Consider the following 20072-nt stretch of genomic DNA (forward strand, 5'->3'; position numbering starts at 1 on the left):
ATGAATTGGAAAAACAGATTGAAGGAATAAATCAGACTTACATGTCTTACTAGAGAAGAGTTGATGTGATTGTCTGAAACCACCAAGACAATATTGTTTTGTATCACAAGACTGATACGATGCAGCAGGACCCTTGCTGTTACTTTGTCTTAGTTTAAGCGAAATTGACATTTAATAAAAAACCTTATAAGTTATCAAAATATTTGGTGCTAGAAAACTTCATAATTTATGCATTTTTTAAATATTTGTTTCCCTGAAATGATTCAAATCGGTAGTTTTAGGATTACATAAAAACAATGAAAGCTGATGCAAAATTAATTTTTATGATAATTTTATAATGAATTCTACAAATCAGATATATAGAAAATAAAATATGTGCACCCCTAATCCTCATTATCGGTTGTGGAACAATTTAAAATAATTACAAATTGCTGTGGTGAAATTGATCTTTTTCTTTGCTTAATTGTTAAGATTTGATAACCTTTTGACTTAAAATAGGAACCAATAAATATAAATATTGTGACTTAATACCCTGACTTTGAAAATGGTTTCCTAAAATGTTATTTTTTATTTTAGCTGTATGTCATCAACCCAACAAATATGAATATTCTCCTTTAGGTAAAGACGCATTCATACCATCAGATAGTAGGTTTTTCAGGTCCTTCAAAGCAGCCCCAGATTTCTAAAGCACCAATGCCATGCTTTTAGGCAGAACAATTACTTTAAGACTATACTTTTAAAGTTTATTGAAGTTGGCAAGCACATTACAGTTAGTTTGGTCAGACCATGAGTTTTCTTTTTTCTTTTTTTTCTATTTTTTTTATTATTATTTTTTTTTCACAGCTGTTGTGGATTTGATACTACTTCCAGTCTTCTATTTTGACCTCAGAACTTCCTGTTTCACCACTTTCAGCAGCATGTTTAGCTTTTGTTTAGTTTTGTCTTTACCTATTTGCTTTAATTTCTGGATTTACTTTTGTCAACCACTGGCCCTTTTGACCCCCTTTATGCCTACCGGATCTGCCTCTCCCTTTTGGATATTGTCTTCTGAATTTCTAGACTTAGCTCAGACCTTGAATAAGGATTTGACTTGTATCTTCTTCACCCTCCCCTCGCTTAACTATCTCCACTTTGCAACGATAGATTCTTCAGGTTTTTCACCTGATGTCCTCCACACATTTTCAGCCTCCTTAAGTGCATCCACACTTCCACAAAGGTCCTCAATACATCCACATTTAACTTTATTTGGACTTGTGGTTTTAAATTTGGCTCCCACTTTTTATTTGGTAAGCTTACACCCTGATATTTGGTTTAAAGGGTAAGATAAAATTTGTAAAATCACGGCAAAAGTGTCCTCTCATACCTTCTGATTGCAATACATTCAGATGAAAAACATTTTGCCCTGTCTTCAAACAAAAACCTGTAACAAAGAAAATATACTTTTTTTTCAATTATGGTGGGGGGGACTGTTGCAATACTGAGAAATATTCTTTAACTTGTGTGAAAAAAGCCACGTAGACTGTTTAGGCTGTCCTTGGGTTTGTTTACATACAGAAAATATTGCTTGTAGTTAACCCTGTTAGGTTAGGATGATTTCTAAAGCCTTTCAGATTATTTTTTTACCCTCATCATTTTTGCTGGATGATGAAATTGGACAATAACCTGCGTAAAGTGTCCTAAAGTCATTAGGTTAACAAAATGTCAGATTTCTAGAGCCTCTGAATACATTTTTTGAAACAAAGTTTCCGATTTCAGCTTCAGATTAGTTTTAACCTCAGTCACATATGTCAAAACCCTAATTTCATTCAATTCAGTTTTATATTGTTTAGTTTTTGTTTAGTTTTGTCTTTACCTATTTGCTTTAATTTCTGGATTTACTTTTGTCAACCACTGGCCCTTTAGTATGGAGTTAATTCAGTCTCAATAATCAGAAATGCACAGACTGAATTAACTCCATACTTTTGACCCCCTTTATGCCTACCGGATCTGCCTCTCCCTTTTGGATACTGTCTTCTGAATCAAGGCTGCAAAGAGGTCCTTCACTGCAAAGCTGACGGACCAGTTTTCTGCCAACGACTCCTCTGCAGTTTGGAAAGGCCTGCAGACCATCACCAACTACCGGAGACCATCCCCCCGCCCCTCAGACAGTTACCACCTGGCTGAGGAGCTTAACGACTTCTACTCAAGGTTCGAAAGAACATCACCTTCCCCCTCAGCCACCATCTCCATCACACAGGATCTACCCGCAATCCCAACCTCCCCCACACCTGCCCCCTCATCCGCACTGACGATCTGTGAACGAGATGTGCGTCAACAGTTCCAGAAGCAGAAGATCAGGAAGGCTCCAGGACCCGATGGAGTCTCTCCCTCCTGCCTGAAAGTCTGTGCTGACCAGCTAGCTCCCATCTTCACCAGGATCTTCAACAGCTCCCTGGAGATGTGTGTGGTACCTGCATGCCTCAAACTCTCCACCATCATTCCAGTCCCCAAGAAGTCCCCAGTCACAGGACTAAATGACTACAGACCAGTCGCCCTGACCTCGGTAGTCATGAAATCCTTCGAACGACTGGTGCTGAACCACCTGAAGGTCATCACAGAGCCTCTGCTAGACCCCCTGCAGTTTGCCTACAGAGCAAACAGGTCAGGGGACGACGCAGTCAACATGGCTCTCCACTACATCCTGCACCACCTGGACTCTGCAGACACCTACGCACGGGTCCTATTCGTGGACTATAGCTCTGCATTTAATACCATCGTCCCAGAGCTCCTCCACCAGAAGTTGTCCCAGCTCGCCGTGCCTCTCCCCACCTGTCAGTGGATCATCAGTTTCCTCACCGACAGGAGGCAGCAGGTAAAACTGGGTCGCTTCACATCCAGCACCCGGATCCTGAACACTGGCGCCCCCCAGGGGTGTGTTCTCTCCCCTCTGCTCTTCTCCCTCTACACCAATGACTGCAGATCAGGAGCCCCCTCTGTGAAACTCTTGAAGTTTGCAGACGACACCACAGTCATTGGGCTCATCCGGGACGGTGATGAGACTGCATATAGAGGAGAAGTGGAGCGGCTAGTCCTCTGGAGCAGCCAGAACCACCTGGAGCTGAACCCACTCAAAACAGTGGAGATGACAGTGGACTTCAGGAGGAACCCCTCCACTCCCCCCCCACTCACAATTCTCAACAGCACTGTCCCCTCAACAGACTCACACAGGTTCCTGGGGTCCACCATCTCACGGGACCTTAAGTGGACCGCTCACATTGACTCACTCCGGAAAAAGGCTCAGCAGAGGTTGTACTTCCTGCGACAACTCAAGAAGTTCAACCTGCCTCAGGAGCTGCTGACCATTTTCTACACTGCAATAATCCAGTCTGTCCTGACCACATCCATCACGGTCTGGTTTGGTTCAGCTACCAGACACGACAGAAACAGACTTCAGAGAATCATCAGATCTGCTGAGAGGATTATTGGTACCAGCCTTCTCCCCATTCAGGACCTGTACCGATCCCGTGCCAGGAAGCGGGCTGGCAGGATCGTAAAAGACCCCTCTCATCCTGGACACTGCCTTTTTAGCCTCCTCCCGTCAGGGCGACGCTTTAGGACACTGCGAACCAAAACCACTCGCCACAAAGACAGCTTCTTCCCCCGAGCTGTCACTCTTATGAACACCTGACTCCAGACTACTCAAGGACACTGTACAATCACATAAACTGTCCAACTGGAATTACTGCTGCTGCATTTTTCATTTTTTATTTTTTATCTTTTTGTCTTGTTATTTCAATCTATTTCCTTATTCAGTTATGTTTATTTATTCATACAGCTACCTTACACTTACCTTCTTTTATATTATTTATCCCTTTATTATTTATCCTTCTACCTTGCTAGTTTGCACGAGAGCACAAGTAACCGAAGTCAAATTCCCTGTACATGCGCTGTACTTGGCAAATAAAGTGATTCTGATTCTGATTCTGATTCTGATATTTATAGCCCAATATTACAACACAGTTGTCTCAACAAGCTTCTCTAATTGTACAAACCATAAAATCAATAATAAAACACAAAAGCTGATTGCTAAACCTTACAATCCTTTAAAACAGTGAACTAATAAGTCAGTGATTTGATATTGTCTTTTAAATATGACATTTAGATGCATCTTTTTATTACAGTATCTTTTTCCAGCATGACTATTCTTATCAGAGACCACTTTCAAATGCAGTATGTGAAAAAAAAATGTAATATGGTCAGCCTCAGCGGCTCAAAAGGACACGTTTCTGCACAGAAGTATTTTGTCTTCTTCCTAAATTTCAATTATCATCAAAATCCTCCTCCATTCCAGTACTTTAACTATAAGCTTAAGGCACAAACCATGCATGTCTCCTATGAAGGTGAAAGAGTTACCTGCAGACTTCTATCCAAAGGAAACATTTTGTTGTAATGATCATGTCTTCTAGTTGGTTTCTTAGTGTAGTAGACTGAGTAACTTCAAATCAGTTTGTCAGCTATAATAATTATTTATGGAGATTGTTCCATCATTTTCTGTAACATGATGCTCTTCTTCCCACCCTCATTTTTGTGATTTTGTGTCTAAATTCCTACCTCTGGATTCAACCAGGGCCAGCGTTTTGAGCTGACCGGTCAGCAGCATTTCTTGAAGATCTCGGTAGGAGGAATTAAGAGTGATGTAGCGCACATCTCTGACCATGATGTCCTCCACACGGATGTTATACTTCCTGAACCATGGTAGAGTAATGTGGAAATAGAGGAGACAAAATTAAAAAAGTGGAGTAAAAAAACAAAAGGAAAAAAGCAAAAAGCAAACGAGTGCTCAGGAGAAAAGTCACACTCACTCGTGGTGTCCCATGCCCAGCTCTGGCAGGTAGGGAAGTTTCTTGATGCGGATGATGGAGTCGTACAGGGAGGGTTGGAGCGCCTGTGCCACAGCGTTTGCCAGAATCACTGCGATCATTACAGGCAAGATGTGGGAGATTTGACCGGTCAGCTCGAACACAATAACCGCTGTAGACACAGTGTGAGTGACTGCTCCAGACAGCGCAGCAGCACCTGTGGAAAATGTGAATAAAATGTTCTGGTTTTTAAAAAAACAGCCAATTATAAAACTTTGTTAATGCAGAAACCAAATGACTTTTTAATAAACTTTGGGTCTAAATGCCGATTAAAAGAACAGACTTTTTAGTCACTTTTAACCCTTGTGCTATCCTAAGCACTTTATCATTGGGAGTGGGGTCATCTAGACTCACTAGACAGTGCGCTGAACCTTTTTTCTTCAATGATTTGTGATCTTTACTGGTGTCCATAGATTACATGAAATCTTTCCACCTTAATTCACCTTTGTCATGGTAGGGAGAACACCTCAATGTCAGGGTGGGGTCATCTAAGATAGCACAAGGGTTAATAAAGGGGGCAGTAACTTCTGAAGCGACAGCAGTTTGCCTCTTGAAAATAAGGTATAGAAAAATAGCCAAAGTTTAATTACAGGAACGTACCAACGACGGCATATCCCCCCGGAACTATGGGGTACACGCTGCCATCGGCGTGGATGCCGTCAGGAAACATCGTTGCCATGATCTCTCCAACCAGTCGGCCAAAAGCTGCACCTGTCAGTCACACACAAATGTTTGACTTTCAGAGTAAAGTTTACCCGCTCGTTTTCAACCACAAAAACGACAGAGATTTTCTTCACCAATTAGAAACACCGGCATGAAAGCCCCACACGGAACAGGCATGGTGGTGGCCACAGCAGACATCCAGAACTGAAGCAGACAAAAAAATCCAAATGCTCACAAAAACATCCAAACTTATTCAATGTAAACACTAAAGGTATTCTTCAATCGTGTGCTCAGCGCTTACTTTCATGAGGATGAAGAGGATGAGTATGATGAAGACGTTGATCTGTGGGTGTTTCCAGGCATGGTGGTGGCTGATGTAGTCGAACTCCTCAGCTACGCCCTGGCGGCACCACGTTCGGTTGTCAAACAGAGCGACCAGAGACTCGTGCTGCGTCAGCTGATGGATCAGGGAAATGAAATGAATCTGAATTATAACACCAAAGTATTTTAGATGTATTTTAAAAGAAGAAATCGCATTAAGGAGTCAAGAACCCAGGTTTTTTTTTTTTTTTTTGGCAACTTGAGTTGTATCAAAAATGTCAGTCACTAAAGCCTAAAATGCTTGGTCTTTAGTTTCCTTTAAATTGAAATAAAAACAAACGTCTTCACTAGTTTTGACAAATGTTTTGAAAGATGCTCAGCAACACTCAAGGTAGCCATAATTGGAAAATGAAGCATTATTAAAGTCCCATTCCAATCATCTTTTGATCCATCTTAAAAGCATCCCCAATGGTCTTTTATATGGGCTTGTGCCGTTTTTAGCTAAAATAAAAAGACGTGTTGTTTTCTAGAACATAGTTACTGTAGAGCAGCTGCAGTTCATTTGGAAATTCGCCTCTGAAAGGTGGTTGGGACCGCTGGCTTGGAGCAACCTGCCCCTATTTGTCTAGTCTTCTACAACTGCATGCATTGGAATGGAAAGCATTTTTTTGTCCGCGCCTGATTACCAATGATTTTTATAAAGAAAAATTCAGAAATGCTTTTTTAAGCTTAATTTTCTTAATATAAGTCATCCATCATCAGAAAAAGGCTATAGGAACATGTTAAAAACACCACAAACTTCATTTTCATTGGAGTGGGTCTTTAAATATTTTTGTAAACTCCTCTAAGATCCTCTTAACAAAATAAAACCAAAACATTAAAGCTATCTATATTCTCCCAAAAGCTTCTTTAAATAAAATAAAAAAAACTCTTCCTTATGATCAGAACAAAAAAGTTTTATGAACGAATTAAATGAAATACTCAGGGGGATAAACAGGTTCTCCACTTAGCTGTGGCTGTAAAGACAATTATAATCATAGCTGTGGTTTGCTTTTTGACACCATAACCGAAACAACCAAACATAAACTAGCTGGAAGTGGTTGAGTGTGTCTGAAGCAAAACTATTGGATTTCTAGTCTCATCCACAAAAGCTCGGAGGTATTAACAAGATTTTGCTCACTAATGTTGATAAGGGCACTGAAAAGAAGTTAAGGCGGAGCTTAAGTCACAGGATTACTGAAGTCACATGACAGGGTTCATCCTGTGGGTACCATAAACATCTGGGCTCAACAGTGGTTCAGATATGTCAGTCTGAATCAGATCACTGGACCAACATGGACATCCCTTAAGTAATGCTGCTGTGCTTCAGAAAAAAAAGTCTTATTACATGATCAGCCTTTTGGTCAAAAAAAAAAAAGTTTGGTTTGATCACTAATTATTTTCATTGTGTGTAAACAAAATAAAGCAGAATACCCCCTAGTTTTATGCGGTAAAACTGCAAAATAAAAGCAAGATAACAAAACTATGTTTATCATTTCCAACTAACAGCCTGAAATGTTTTTTTTTTGTTCTTTTTTATCAAGGTCAGAATCTGGATGGAAAATGCTTTTAAAACTTAAATATATAAGGTTAAAAATGGAAAACCTTCTTGGTAAAAGTCCAGAGGAGCTTTGTGTGACACCGGCTCTCACTACATTTATCAGTCATTTCAGAGCAGTCAGTGGACTCTTAAACCTGACAAAGGAGTGCGAATGTATTTTCTCACCTGTCCAGCCATGAACTGCCCAAAACCCGGAGGGAACGTGAGAGTGGAGATCAGCAGGGTGACGAGAGCGGGATACATCAGACGTCTGACAGGAAGCGATGGACTGTGGAGTCATTAATGGGGGAGCGTGTCAAGATGCTTCAGTCCACTTGATTCTTTGATCTAAAAATACTGGAGCTCCTCATCATGTGCATGAAATTGACATAATTCCTGCATCAAACTCCTCCCAGTGAAACACTGACATGTTGAGACAAAATGTGACTCGGATTAAAACGTGTGAAGATGAGGGAGGAATTTATTTACACTACTTCCTCAAGTGTAAAAACAAAAACCTTGGTTGCTTTTTGTGCTAACTTGTCATTTGATTTGATTTGATTTGATTTGATTTGCAAACACAATTAAAAAAGGTAGATGTAACAAAAAAACATAAAACAAATAGGAGTGTGTGGAAGAAAGTGTATTAATTCTCACCCACAAACTTGCCCCATTTTACACACACAGGTTTAAACCTTAACATAGATCTCTATTTACACAAAAGAATTAAAGGACAGAAAATTACTATAGCATGTAGGTAGCAAAAAAACTTCCCAGTTCATGATTGTCTGTGCCTTTTTAAATTACCCGTAGGCTTCCTAATTTCCTAATCTATGCATTTCCAATGCATCTATACAAGTATGGATCTGTCTGATGTGTTTTTGTGATTTGTTCCTTAAACTGAAGTTTGCTTTTGTCTTTAAAAAAGATTTTATTTTTGTTTGCTATAAAAATATCATACCTATCAATTTTGTCATGAAAAAAAAACTATACCTTAGTTTTTAAACTGCACATCTTTTTACGACACATTCAAACACATTTTCTGCTTTTTATTTGTTTTATTCATGTGCCTTTACCTTGATTGTGTATTTTGCTTTTGTTGTCTCAAGGAGAAATTACATATTAAGGTCAATTTCATGCTTATGATTATATTTAAACTCTGAGGATTTTAAAGGTTTTTTTTTATAGTTCCAAACTCAGTTACTTACTTTCTCAGCAAGAACTTGTTAATAGTTTTTTGTTTCCTCATGCACTCCACAATTAGCCGGTTCAGGTACACGAACAACGCGCCGCCAAAACCACAAGCAATCCTGCAAACAGATGCACAAAGTCTCTTTGGTGAAAAATACATTTCTTTCAATTTGAATTGTTAGATTAAAAAAAAAAAGAGATGACAAAATAATACACATTTTTCCTAGAAATAAAATCCATAGTTTTTATAAAAGTTGAATCTAAAGTGTAATCTTTTCAATTACAATTGAGCAGTAGCCTTAATTTGCTCCAGAAAATACTCTCACCCCAGGATGGCGAATGCTGGCAGCTCCTGAAGGTCAAACGGGAAATCCAGACGGAAGCGCGTCTTAAAGAGAGCAGTGATGGTCTCTGAGGAAAAGAAGACTATTCTCACAGCAACGTGTCCCCTTACAAACAAAGTGATTGTTCTCATGAACGCATCCTTCATTTGTATTTATGTGACACAGCAAACAAAAAACGTTACCAAATGCTTTCACTTTTTTTTCTGCCATTTACCTTCTTCTTGGTTCCAGACTGCCAGGACTCTGAAGATGAAAGCGCTAAAGGTGGCAGCAAAGAAGCCTCTCCAGTAGTTCCGCACCGCAAAAAACGTTGATGTGACTTCAATGCTGAACAGCACACCTGCAGAGCAGAAACGAACTGAGAGGCTGCCCCTGCACTCTATTCACTAACAGCCATTTATTGGTCTCAATAGACACAAATCCATCTTTTGAAATCAAATGCAGGCTTAAGATTACATTTTTAGCAATTCAAACATTTATCCAATGATAAAAAGAAGAGTTAACAAAAGTACAAAATCAGCATTTTGATTCATTATTGAAGAATTGTCTCTGTATTCTGTGTTACTGCTTCCAGATCATGCTTGCTCCAAATTAACAAAACAGTGTTGTGCTCATACCAAAAAAATTGGCATCGAAAAATTCTTTAAAAGTTAATGGAACATGTGTTTTTACCACTAAAAGCTCACAGAAAATTGGTCAGATTTGGATCTAATGCAAACACTACAAAAAAAAAAAAGTCATCGTACTTAAAAAATCTGTAGTCAACAAAACACCATGTTATTCAGACCAATCTGATCTAAATTGGATAAAAGAAAACATGCTTTGAACCATAATGTAAGGATAATATCCGATGCACGAGGAAAATGCAGCTGTTTTATTTGAGAAAGGTCAACAAGTTCTTGAAGTTTGCAGAAAATTTAAATTTAATCATTCCCATTTACATGAGTGGGCGAGTCCATCTGCTGACATAGATAGACAGAAAGGCAGAGCATCTGCTGAGAAGAACAACCATGATTCATCACTTTGGCATTTAACGCACCAAATTGCTTTAATAGACTTTTTTTTTATGTTTCATGGTGTAGATGAACGCTTCATTGGGATAAAAACACTCAGCTGGTTCAAGATTTGAACACATAGATTGATCTGCATGACACAAAAATTCAAAACCAAACCATTTTCAGATCATAGTTAAAGTAATAGGAAAAAATGAATATTAATTACAAGTTTATTAACATAAATAATGGCGTGGCATTAGTTTTCATTTAGGGAGGTGTTGCAGCTTGTTACAGGTGTTAATAAAAGTGATAACATCTCTGTCTGCATTTAGAAGACACTGTCCTGCTGCAAGTGACGACATTTAATTTAGAAATATTTAAATTTATTTCACTCCGGACTAGATTTTCCGGGCAAAACATTTGACTTTTTAGTGCCGCAAAGCAACTTTAGAGAAAACTAGTTTGTGCTCAGAACCCATTTTTAATCTAGCCTTTTCTCTTTTTTATTTGTTAGGATTGAATCTTTAAAAAGGCATTGATATGATTTTAAAAATGAAGAAATCTCTAGAAGCATTAGTGGAATAATGTATCAAGTTGCAGATTTAATATTCAAAGCATTTTCCTAAATTAATAGAGGCTTATGACAACAGGGCCCTCAGAGACGGTTTTAAACTAGGTCTAAAAAGCAATTTTGGAGTTGTTAGTAAGGATGCAACACTACACTTACTTCACATTTCTGTTCAAACTTTGATTTTTGGGTCATGGTTTTGTTTCGGTTCAATACATGATTTGTTTTACAAAAAAACAAAAATTCATAAAAAAAAAATGTTTTTAATCTGCTAATAAGCAAGTAACAATGAAGAATAATCTTTCAGTTTGTTCATACTAAGTTAAGTTTAATATATTAAAACAAAAGATAGTAAAATATCTCTAAATTTAGCAAAAAATTTACTGCATGATTTGGGTAACCCTTGTGCTATCCTAGGCACTTTGACATCGGGAGTGAGGGTCATCTAGACCCACTAGACAGTGCGCTGAACTTTTTTCTTCAATGATTTGTGATCTTCACTGGTGTCCATGGATTACATGAAATACTCTCCACCTTTATCCACATTTGTCATGGTAGGGAGATCACGTCAATGGTCATCTTCTCCCCATGGGATAGCACAAGGGTTACATTTTTGATTTGGTTTCAGTTTGGAATTATGATTTACTCCCACCATGATTCTGATCATACCTTGATTTTTTTGTTTTTGTTTCGATAAATTCGGTACAACACAAAAACGGAAAAAACAGGTAATAATAATAAATTAATAAATAAAAAATTCAGTTGGCTTCCATCAAGCCAGGTGTAATGCCATAAATTAATAAAAAACAACTCCTGAAATTTAACACAACAGCGACAAGATGCTAACATTTGATATCTTTGTTTATCCAATAACTGGAACTGGCAAATGTTTTTTGTTTTGGTACCCAGAACAACATAAACAGCAGGAAGAAGTAACACAGATTCAACAAAAAATAAATAAACAAAAGGAATGAAATAAAATTGCTGCTATAATTTTCTTTACATGGAACTTTTAGTTTGTCATTCAACTTCAATTGTGTCATAATCTGCTAAATATTAATAATAAAAGCCTCAGCTGCAACACAGTTCACAGATTTGACTCTTTTGCCTCTCTTAAAGGGCCCGTAATCTATCATGAGTGTGTGGCTTATATTATATTTTAGCCTAGTTAAGCAGTTCTTAGTGGCTTTTTATGTTTTAATGCACAAATTTCTCTAATTTTTCTATAAAAGTCTATAATAATGGATTTGATTTATCTGTGCTTTTCCAGACACTCAGAGTGCTTACAGTGTGTCCATTATTCATTCACACTTGGTGATGGTGAGCTACTGTTGTGGCCACAGCTGCCCTGGAGCAGACTGACAGAGGCGTGGCTGCCAGTTCGCGCCTACGGCCCCTCTGACCATCACCGTGATTATTCATACACATTCACACACCAGTGGAGCCACAGTGTGTCTTGCATTAAGACACAAGGATGGTTGGCTGGGGGGGCGCAGGGATCGAACTGCGGACCCTTTGATAATTGGACAACCTTAGCCACTGCCACCCTAGTTTTTAATGCAGTTTTCCTTAAAAAACAAAACAAAAAAAAAACATGCTGTTTAACAACCTATTCAAACCAGTAATTTCTCAGTTAACCACAGGACCACAGCAAACTGATCAAATAGATAAAGACTAAAGTCTTAATGTTTTTTCGATAATAGATTTTATTTGGCATTTAGAAAAACTGCAGTTGCATTCGTAGATGTCCGTGCAATTTGGTTGTTGACCCTGCTCTGATGAATATTTTCATTTTACAAAGTTTGCCCTCAGCTTTGCTTCAGCCAACACTGATTAGCTTCCTTCATTATCTGGACAAAGTTCAGCACAAAGCAAACAGAAAAAAAATAAAATCATCCAAACTTTCTTTCAGTGCAATCAAGGTTATACCTGTTGAGATTGACAAGCCCCTACTGCTAGCAGGGTAAATATTCCATTCATTCAATTAACTTTTGTAATTATCTGCCATTATTAAATTCAGTTCAACCAGCAGTTACAGCTGCGGTGTCTTACCTCCAATAGGCGCAGCAAAGCAGCATCCCACTCCCACCGCACAGGCAGCCGACAGCATCTCCGTGTTTCTGAGCTCATTCTTTGACACAAAGCAGGAGGCATTTCAATCTTGCATTAATAGACAAACACGTTTGGGTTAAGGCATCTGCAAATCAGGCACAAGATTCACTCCTAAAATAAATGCTTTATTTAAATATTAGCACTTCCTGTGGGTTATGTTCAAACACGCATGTGCATCAAGGCCTACATGAAATGGATTTTTGAAAATCACAGAATGAGATGTTTGCGTCAAAACAAATGTTATAAAGATTGATGACTCACTGTGACAGATCACCTGACAAAAACAAATGGAAACACATCAACTTGTCTTATTTTCTGAAACGAACCGCATGGATCATTAATGTTGATGGATTTGGTAATGAGGACATGTTTTTTTTTGGATGTGCATTCGTACCTTGCTCCCCTCAAAGGGTTCTTCCTTTAGCAGTGAAAGTTTAAAAAACAGAGAGAGAAACACGTGTGAAGGTAGAGGTTACCTTTTTATCCACCAAGTCAAACGTGCAGCGCTTAAGCTTCAGCAATGTCTTGATTCCACACTGGACTTAATTAACGTTTCCCTGACTGATGATGTCTAATGTCGATCCAGCTGAGCTCTGGGCTATTTTGGCCTGTCTAACTGTGCTGACATGTGCTTTTCCTTCCCCACTTCACTGCAGTCTCTCTTCCTCAATATTGACGTGGCTGTTGGTGCAGCGAGAAGCACGGCACAGTATCCAGTGCAGAAACAAGACAGAGGCGCAGAGTGAGGTCTCACATGAATGGACATGACAGTTTGTCCTGGGGAACGGCAGAAAGTCAAAAAAAAAACAAAAAAAAAACGTCAACAGATATTACAGATAAGCTGCTTTTGTTTGTGTATTCCTGAAAAAGTAGCAAAAAGCATTCAATTCTTTTTTTCATCAATGTCTGAAAAACAAAAACTGCGTATTTTTTATAAAATGCACGTTGAAGGGCAAATTTGTCTGAAGATTTAGGGGTTTCAGTAAAGAGTTTTAGCTGCAGGAACAACCATGCATCACAGGCTGGAAATTTGATTAGGAACAAAGGCATTTGCCAATCTTTGCAGCAAGAGATTCACAAGCTTTTGAGTGCAGCAATGTGCTGTGTTTACTGACGTTTGTGCAACCATTTCAGCCACCGAACAATGTCTGTTTTCAGTTCTTTTGTGCTCAGAATTTTCTTTGCGCTGTCAGAAACTTTTCAAGACATTACTCACTGTCTACAATTAAACCCCAAGACAACTTCAATTTTTTTTTTTTTTACTGTGCATATGTATTTTCTTTTTCTCAGAGTGGTACCACCTCCTGTGACTCTAAAGGACAGGGCTGTAAGGGAATGATGGGGGCCATTGGATAATTATGTAGAAGGCTCACATCCAAGTGACGTCTGAAGCGTGTCACCAGCTGTCAGCGCCTGCAAATTCTTCTATGTGGAAAACACTACATAACGCAGAAGCCAGTCTACCAGTGCAGAACACAAACAGTACTTTAGCATCTATGCTTTTTTCACACCGTCAGTTACACAGTGGATCAAAAATTCCTTACGTTTTTAAAAACAATCTTTAGGAAAATATGTCCTAAACCTGACAATGATATGATATATGAGAGTCATTCTGACAACGTCAGTGAGCAAGTTCTGCTTAAATCAGGTGATGTTTAGCAGCAGGGAGCCCCACATGCTGTGGGAGCAGAAATGTATTTGTCATTCACTGATTCTACAAGTTGTCCCACTGAGAAAGGTGAGAGAATCCAGTAAAATCACAATGTAGGATTTTTATAGACTTGGTTGTATAATGATCCACAAAATATGTATCTAACACCCACAAAAAAGAAAGAATTCTGTCTCTTCTGTGACTTCTTACCCCTACCCTAACCCCAAACAGTCAGACTGCAACCTGCGGAATCTGCGACTCACAAATCCTTCTATTGTCCCACTGTTTTCATCTTCTTAGGGTGCATTCAGACTGGAAGATTGTGTTGGTGTATTAAGTCTGAATATTTGTTCTGGACTATCAGGGAAACTCTGGTTCGCGTACCAAATGGGTCCAGTCTGAATGCACTCTTAGTACAACTTGGACTTTAATAAAACTGTGAACTTTATGTTGAGTTGATTATATTTTGATCCTTTTTGTGCTTGTTTCTTTGTACGTTGGTTTAAGAGACAAGCCAGTGAAAGCAGTTAACAGTTTGAAAGTTAAACTAAAGTTTCTGAGATAATCTGTTTTATTATATAGTTCAAAAGAAATCTTAAAATCAGAATAAAAAAAGGTATCATTCAGGAACTGCTCTGAATTGAGTGCATTGGTGTTAGTCTCCTAATCAATAATTTTGCCACAAATGCACAAAAACCTATTAAAATGATACTAACATCCTTTGCTGGATTCAAAGGCACAGTTATAATTTCTTTTGTTATGATTTCGTCATTTTTTTATCTTCTTATTCTGGTCAGCTCATATTTGATAAAAGGGAAGAATTTTTGTCTTAAAGCTTTCTTACATTACAGTAGTTTTTAGTACTTTATTTTCTAAAATGGTCTTTTTTGTTTTCCTTTTGTAAGAAGCAGATAGAGGAACCTTTATTGCAAGAAGTACATACACATATTTTTAACCCCTTTGTGCTGTATGTTTGTAATTTGCAATGTACCATTAAATCCAGGACACCCCTCTAGCATCACAAAGAATGGAAAACATTAAAGAGCATTTTTTTTACATAATTGGAAATAATCAGGCATCAAAGGGTTAAAAATCAAAAACATAAATCTTTTGCTTTCAAAACCTGCTAAATTGTCTTAATAGAAATGAACTTTAATGTGTGAATTATGAAATAATTAGGTTTTTTCCCCCATAATCACACAATTTCCAACTTAAATTAGCAGACACTCACCGAAATGCATATGAATGTAGTGAAATGTGTGTCAAACAAAAATAAACAAATACAGCAACCATGAGGCATCTCCTTTTAATTCATTTAATGTTTTAAGCTTTTTTCCTGTCAGTCACAGAGACAACATTGAACAGTCCTTGGTAAAATTACCTTTCCCTAATGTTTTTTTTCCCTAAATCTTTCATCCTGCATCAAGCAATCATAGAGACAGACACACAACAGTGATAAAAAATCACAGGGAATTGCACCATCATGAAAATGACAGTTTCGGAAATGCCTGCCATCCTCACCACGTAAGTCCCACCAAACAGAGCAGCCATGAATTTGCTGAGCAGAGCTGCACACAAACTGGCGACGTGAACGAACGGTCCCTGTGAAAGGAGGCAGAGTGAGATGAGTGAACGCTCAGCTGCAAGCAGAAGCATTACAAAGCACCGTTCTGCTCAATTAAATCTAGTTTCAGGCCATTTTATGAGATCCAGAAGGGAAAACATTGTGGATTTTAGCAGGAAATCAAAGTACACCAAGCTCCTGTCAATACAATTTGTAAATCCACTGAGATGAGAAAACATAGTTCTACCTCTTTTCCCAATGGCATCCCACTGCCCAGGGCGCAGGTCAAACCAATGACTTTGGCCACAAAGGTCTTAAAAGTCAAATACTCCTTGAGCACTACCCCTCTAAGAATTGTCTTCATCTCAGGAATACCAGAGCCTAAGGAGGGAAAATTAAAGAGACCACATGTGATGATGGAGCACAGATCCAAGATGATTTGAAAGAAAGCAATTAGACCAAGAAGAGAAGGTGAAATGTGAGGAGTGATTGATATTCATGTAGATCTATATGTGCACATCTCATCACATATATACTTTGAATCTCCTGCAATGCGTGCTGCATTTGTCCTTGGAACAGTAATGCTGCAATTAGGGGCAATTGCATTATTCAAGCTGAGAAAATGGATTTATATTAGTGAAGTGAATTCATGTGTTCTGGCATAATTTGTGTGCATCTTACCTACAGCCTGGGGCGCCAGTATCTGTGTGAACCCTGCTGAGAAAGTGATGAGCACAACAGGGTAGGTGACCCAGGCGATGTACTGCAGAAGCATGTTACTGTCCAGTCCAGCAAACATCCACTTCTGTGCTGCACATTCACACAAACACACACACAGATACACAAACAGAGGAACCTTTAATCGACAATGGAAGAAAGTTAATCAAGCTGAGCATCTAAACTTATTCTCTTAAGTTTTCTTTTACCTTTTTATGGTTGCAGGTTTTCACCTCATTGAACATTGGTCTCAAATCCCCAGCAAAACTACAACGTACGATTTTTTTTTACATGTCTTTTTTGTTATCAAAACTGGAGGAAATAAGTCCTTGACCTTTGCGATTTTGTGGGTTTATCCACTTAAAAAGAAATTCACAGTCTGTCATCCTGATGGTAGATTCATATCAACAGTGCAAGACAGAAAATCACACACAAAAAAAAAAAAATCAAGAAATCCACTTTAACGTATAAAGTATAATTTATAATATAAATTTATTTGCATTTTGGAACTTTCTTGCCGGAAAGACTTAGAACTTTGTCGCAAAAACCTTTTTGGCAAATGTAGAGGTCAGACGTTTTTCTTGTAGTTGATGAACAGATTTCCGCAGAAATCATGAGGAGTTTTTGTCTTGTTAATGACTTTTAAATCTTTCTGATTTGGTGGTAACTCTGAGCTTGAGCTCTCTCCATAGTTTTTTAATAGGATTGAGGTCAGCCAATAGGTGCTGCTATATATATATCCACGTAGGCTATTTTCAGCATTTAAAATAAGTGCAGTCAAAGTTCAGCATTGGCCAAATTGATTTTAGAAGTTATGTGTGAATAGTCACTTCCTACATTTTTTAAATAAAAATATAGATTTAAATTAAAAAATTTAAATTTATATATAATCTATAAAGACAATTTCTTGATTGTCTTTGAGATTTTTGCTGTCATTGTCCAAATAAATCTAGCATTAGGATGGCTGACTGTCACTTTCTTTTAAGATGGGTAAACCTGTAAAATCAGCGAGGGATTAAATGCTTCTTAGCTCCAATATAAAGGATTACTAAAAAAAAGCCTTTTATTTTCCTCATTGGGTTTATTTCATCTCTTGTGACTCTGTGTCTTTACCTTCTTGGCAGAAAGCGATGGCGTAGTCCATGACCCAGCTGACCAGCGCCATGAGAAGCCCCAGCAAAATGAGGAAGATCCAGTCCTCCCCCACCCGCGAGATCAGGAACTTCTGGCAGCGTGATGCACACACTGAGCGGGAAGGAGGAGAAGGGCAGACAGAGAGAGGAATGAAGAGATGAAAGCAAAACTGAAACTCAGGACAGTATCTTCAGCGTGTGACAGGCCTGCAGAGGTGTCTGTTAGTGTGCAGCCCAGATAAGCAGATCAGACTTGAAGAGGAGTAACAGATGGATGGAGGAGCACAACCATTTTTTATGTACGACACATTAAAAAATATTCTTTGGCAAAAACTAAAAGACAAACTCTTCATAATGGCTTCATGTGGTCAATACAAAACACTAAAAACAAAGAAATGGTTGGTGTTGTCTTCATTCCTAAACTGCAAACTTTTGATACATTTTGGAGTTCTTAGAAAATAAAAGCTTGCAACTGAAAAGATATTACCTTTTTGATGATATAATTACATTACACAGGTACACCTCAGGTTTGCAGTTGCTTTTGTCTATAGAAAACCAGCTTTACAATATGAGTGTCACATTTTACATACATTTATTTTATTAATCTACAATTACATTTGTTGCGCAGAATCTACTGCCACCTGGTGTTGCTATGGTTGCCCAATTGTCATGTAATGCCTGAATTATCACATAATATATATTTAAAAAGGACACATGTAAGTCATTTTAACAAAGACTTGCTTTTTTGGAATGGCTTTTAACACTCAGTTGGGGGCATCTTATTTTGTGCTTTTTGTGCCTTTTCGTAACCTAATTTTATGCTTTATTTATTTATTTTGTTCATTTTTGTTGCCAATTTGCTCAATTTTAAATTATCTTAGCTTTTTTTCTATTGTAAGACACCCTGCAAACATTTTAAAGTGCTATAAAAATAAACATTATGTAATTCATAAACTGGCTTTAAGGTACTTTTTTAAATCCCATGAATGTTGATTTGGTACAAAGGAAAAAAAAACTTTTATTTCAGTGTTCCTGATTTTCTGAATTTGTTTCTTATATTCTAAAGTCCATTCTCCTCCTAAATTTTATTAAAGGGCGTAAAGGTCAGTTTAGTCAGGTGCAAATTGACAATTTATAGCATGAAGGGATTAAATGTAAAAGATCTTTCTTAGATTTTTCTTTTTTCTTCGTTTAAAGTAACTTCTGTCGAATCCTAAAAGCCTTTTCTATATTTTTACTTTAGCACGGCTGAGTGATTAAAAAAATAAAACACACTTTAAGCTGCATCCAAATTTAGAAAGTTTTTTATATTCCACTTTGTTTGTTCACCCTGAGGACACAGAGAAGTCAGACAATAAGATTATTATTCCCACAAAAATCATGACTGACATGAGGAGAGCAAATCTTTTTATATAAACACACAATAATACTAGTTAATTTGGTGACAAAACAAAGCAGGTCAGTTGTACATTTCACTATTCCACTATAATCTGTAGTTCTGAGCTAGGTCAGCTAAATGAAGCATCTTTGGACTCATTTCTCTGAAAATGCTGCCAACGCCTGGAATTCAATCCAATATCCAGAAAGTGTGTCTCCCTAGAGAGAAATGTGAATGTCCCACTAACACATTTGTGGATCCAATGTTACTAAAATGCTTCAAATTATATGAATCTCTTGTCTTCATTTATCTATTTACTTCATTCAAACAGCCTGTTTCAAGATAAGGAACACACGGTCTTCAGTTAAAAAAACAAACAAACAAACTGCCAAACATTTAGTAGTAAAACACGCAAAAAAAGTCAATGAAAAAGGTACAGAAGAGGTCGAATGATACAAAACAAAAGTAATATTTCACCTTAAAACATTTAGTTTTACATTTGATAATAATTGTTTAAAAAATATACTTAATGGACAAACAAAGACGTGCAAAAATATGGAAATAGATAGTGATGTCAGAAACAAAACTAAATCTTAACTTAAAGTAGGAACAAAAATTTACGATCAGTTTCCCTTAAGGATTGAAAAGATCATCTTTTATTTATTTCTATTATAAATAAACATTATAGTTTCTCCATAGCCAAGCAAATACATGCTCTATAGACTAATGCACCAAAGGTTTTTGAAGGTCACTTATTGGTCTCTCACACAAGCAGTTATTTAAAGGCAGTCCTGAAAATTGAATACCAAACAATTGAACTAAATTACAATTGATAAAGTCAAATGTGTTAAATTTTCTTCCCATTTCTTTGTCTGGGTCAGTCATGGTGCAGAGGTAGAGTGGTCCAGTTTGGAAGATCGCTAGTTCGGTTCCCACTCTGACTCTGTGCGCCCATGTG

The 20072-nt window shown here is 37.7% G+C and overlaps 1 protein-coding gene across 9 annotated transcripts in view; it reads right to left on the reverse strand.

Annotated features, from left to right (window-relative positions):
• The window catches only part of clcn2a (chloride channel, voltage-sensitive 2a), a 55679-nt gene that overhangs the window by 5930 nt on the left and 29677 nt on the right, over nucleotides 1-20072 (reverse strand). For 4 of the 9 annotated variants that reach the window (XM_078935190.1, XM_011486858.4, XM_020711092.3 and 1 more), the window contains exons 3-17: nucleotides 17717-17848; nucleotides 16568-16696; nucleotides 16134-16267; nucleotides 15844-15924; nucleotides 13066-13089; nucleotides 12612-12690; nucleotides 9211-9336; nucleotides 8979-9063; nucleotides 8670-8771; nucleotides 7648-7750; nucleotides 5863-6018; nucleotides 5696-5765; nucleotides 5499-5609; nucleotides 4842-5055; nucleotides 4591-4724 (exon numbers count right to left, since the gene is read on the reverse strand). In XM_078935190.1, the coding sequence (XP_078791316.1) occupies nucleotides 4591-4724; nucleotides 4842-5055; nucleotides 5499-5609; nucleotides 5696-5765; nucleotides 5863-6018; nucleotides 7648-7750; nucleotides 8670-8771; nucleotides 8979-9063; nucleotides 9211-9336; nucleotides 12612-12690; nucleotides 13066-13089; nucleotides 15844-15924; nucleotides 16134-16267; nucleotides 16568-16696; nucleotides 17717-17848 (1680 nt within the window). The remainder of the gene's footprint in view (nucleotides 1-4590; nucleotides 4725-4841; nucleotides 5056-5498; nucleotides 5610-5695; nucleotides 5766-5862; nucleotides 6019-7647; nucleotides 7751-8669; nucleotides 8772-8978; nucleotides 9064-9210; nucleotides 9337-12611; nucleotides 12691-13065; nucleotides 13090-15843; nucleotides 15925-16133; nucleotides 16268-16567; nucleotides 16697-17716; nucleotides 17849-20072) is intronic. The other 5 variants (XM_078935192.1, XM_078935191.1, XM_011486859.4 and 2 more) reach the window with 3 other exon arrangements.

The sequence above is a fragment of the Oryzias latipes genome, chromosome 17 (genome assembly GCF_053564925.1).
Source record: "Oryzias latipes strain Hd-rR chromosome 17, Olatipes_Hd-rR_3.1".
NCBI lineage: Eukaryota > Metazoa > Chordata > Actinopteri > Beloniformes > Adrianichthyidae > Oryzias > Oryzias latipes.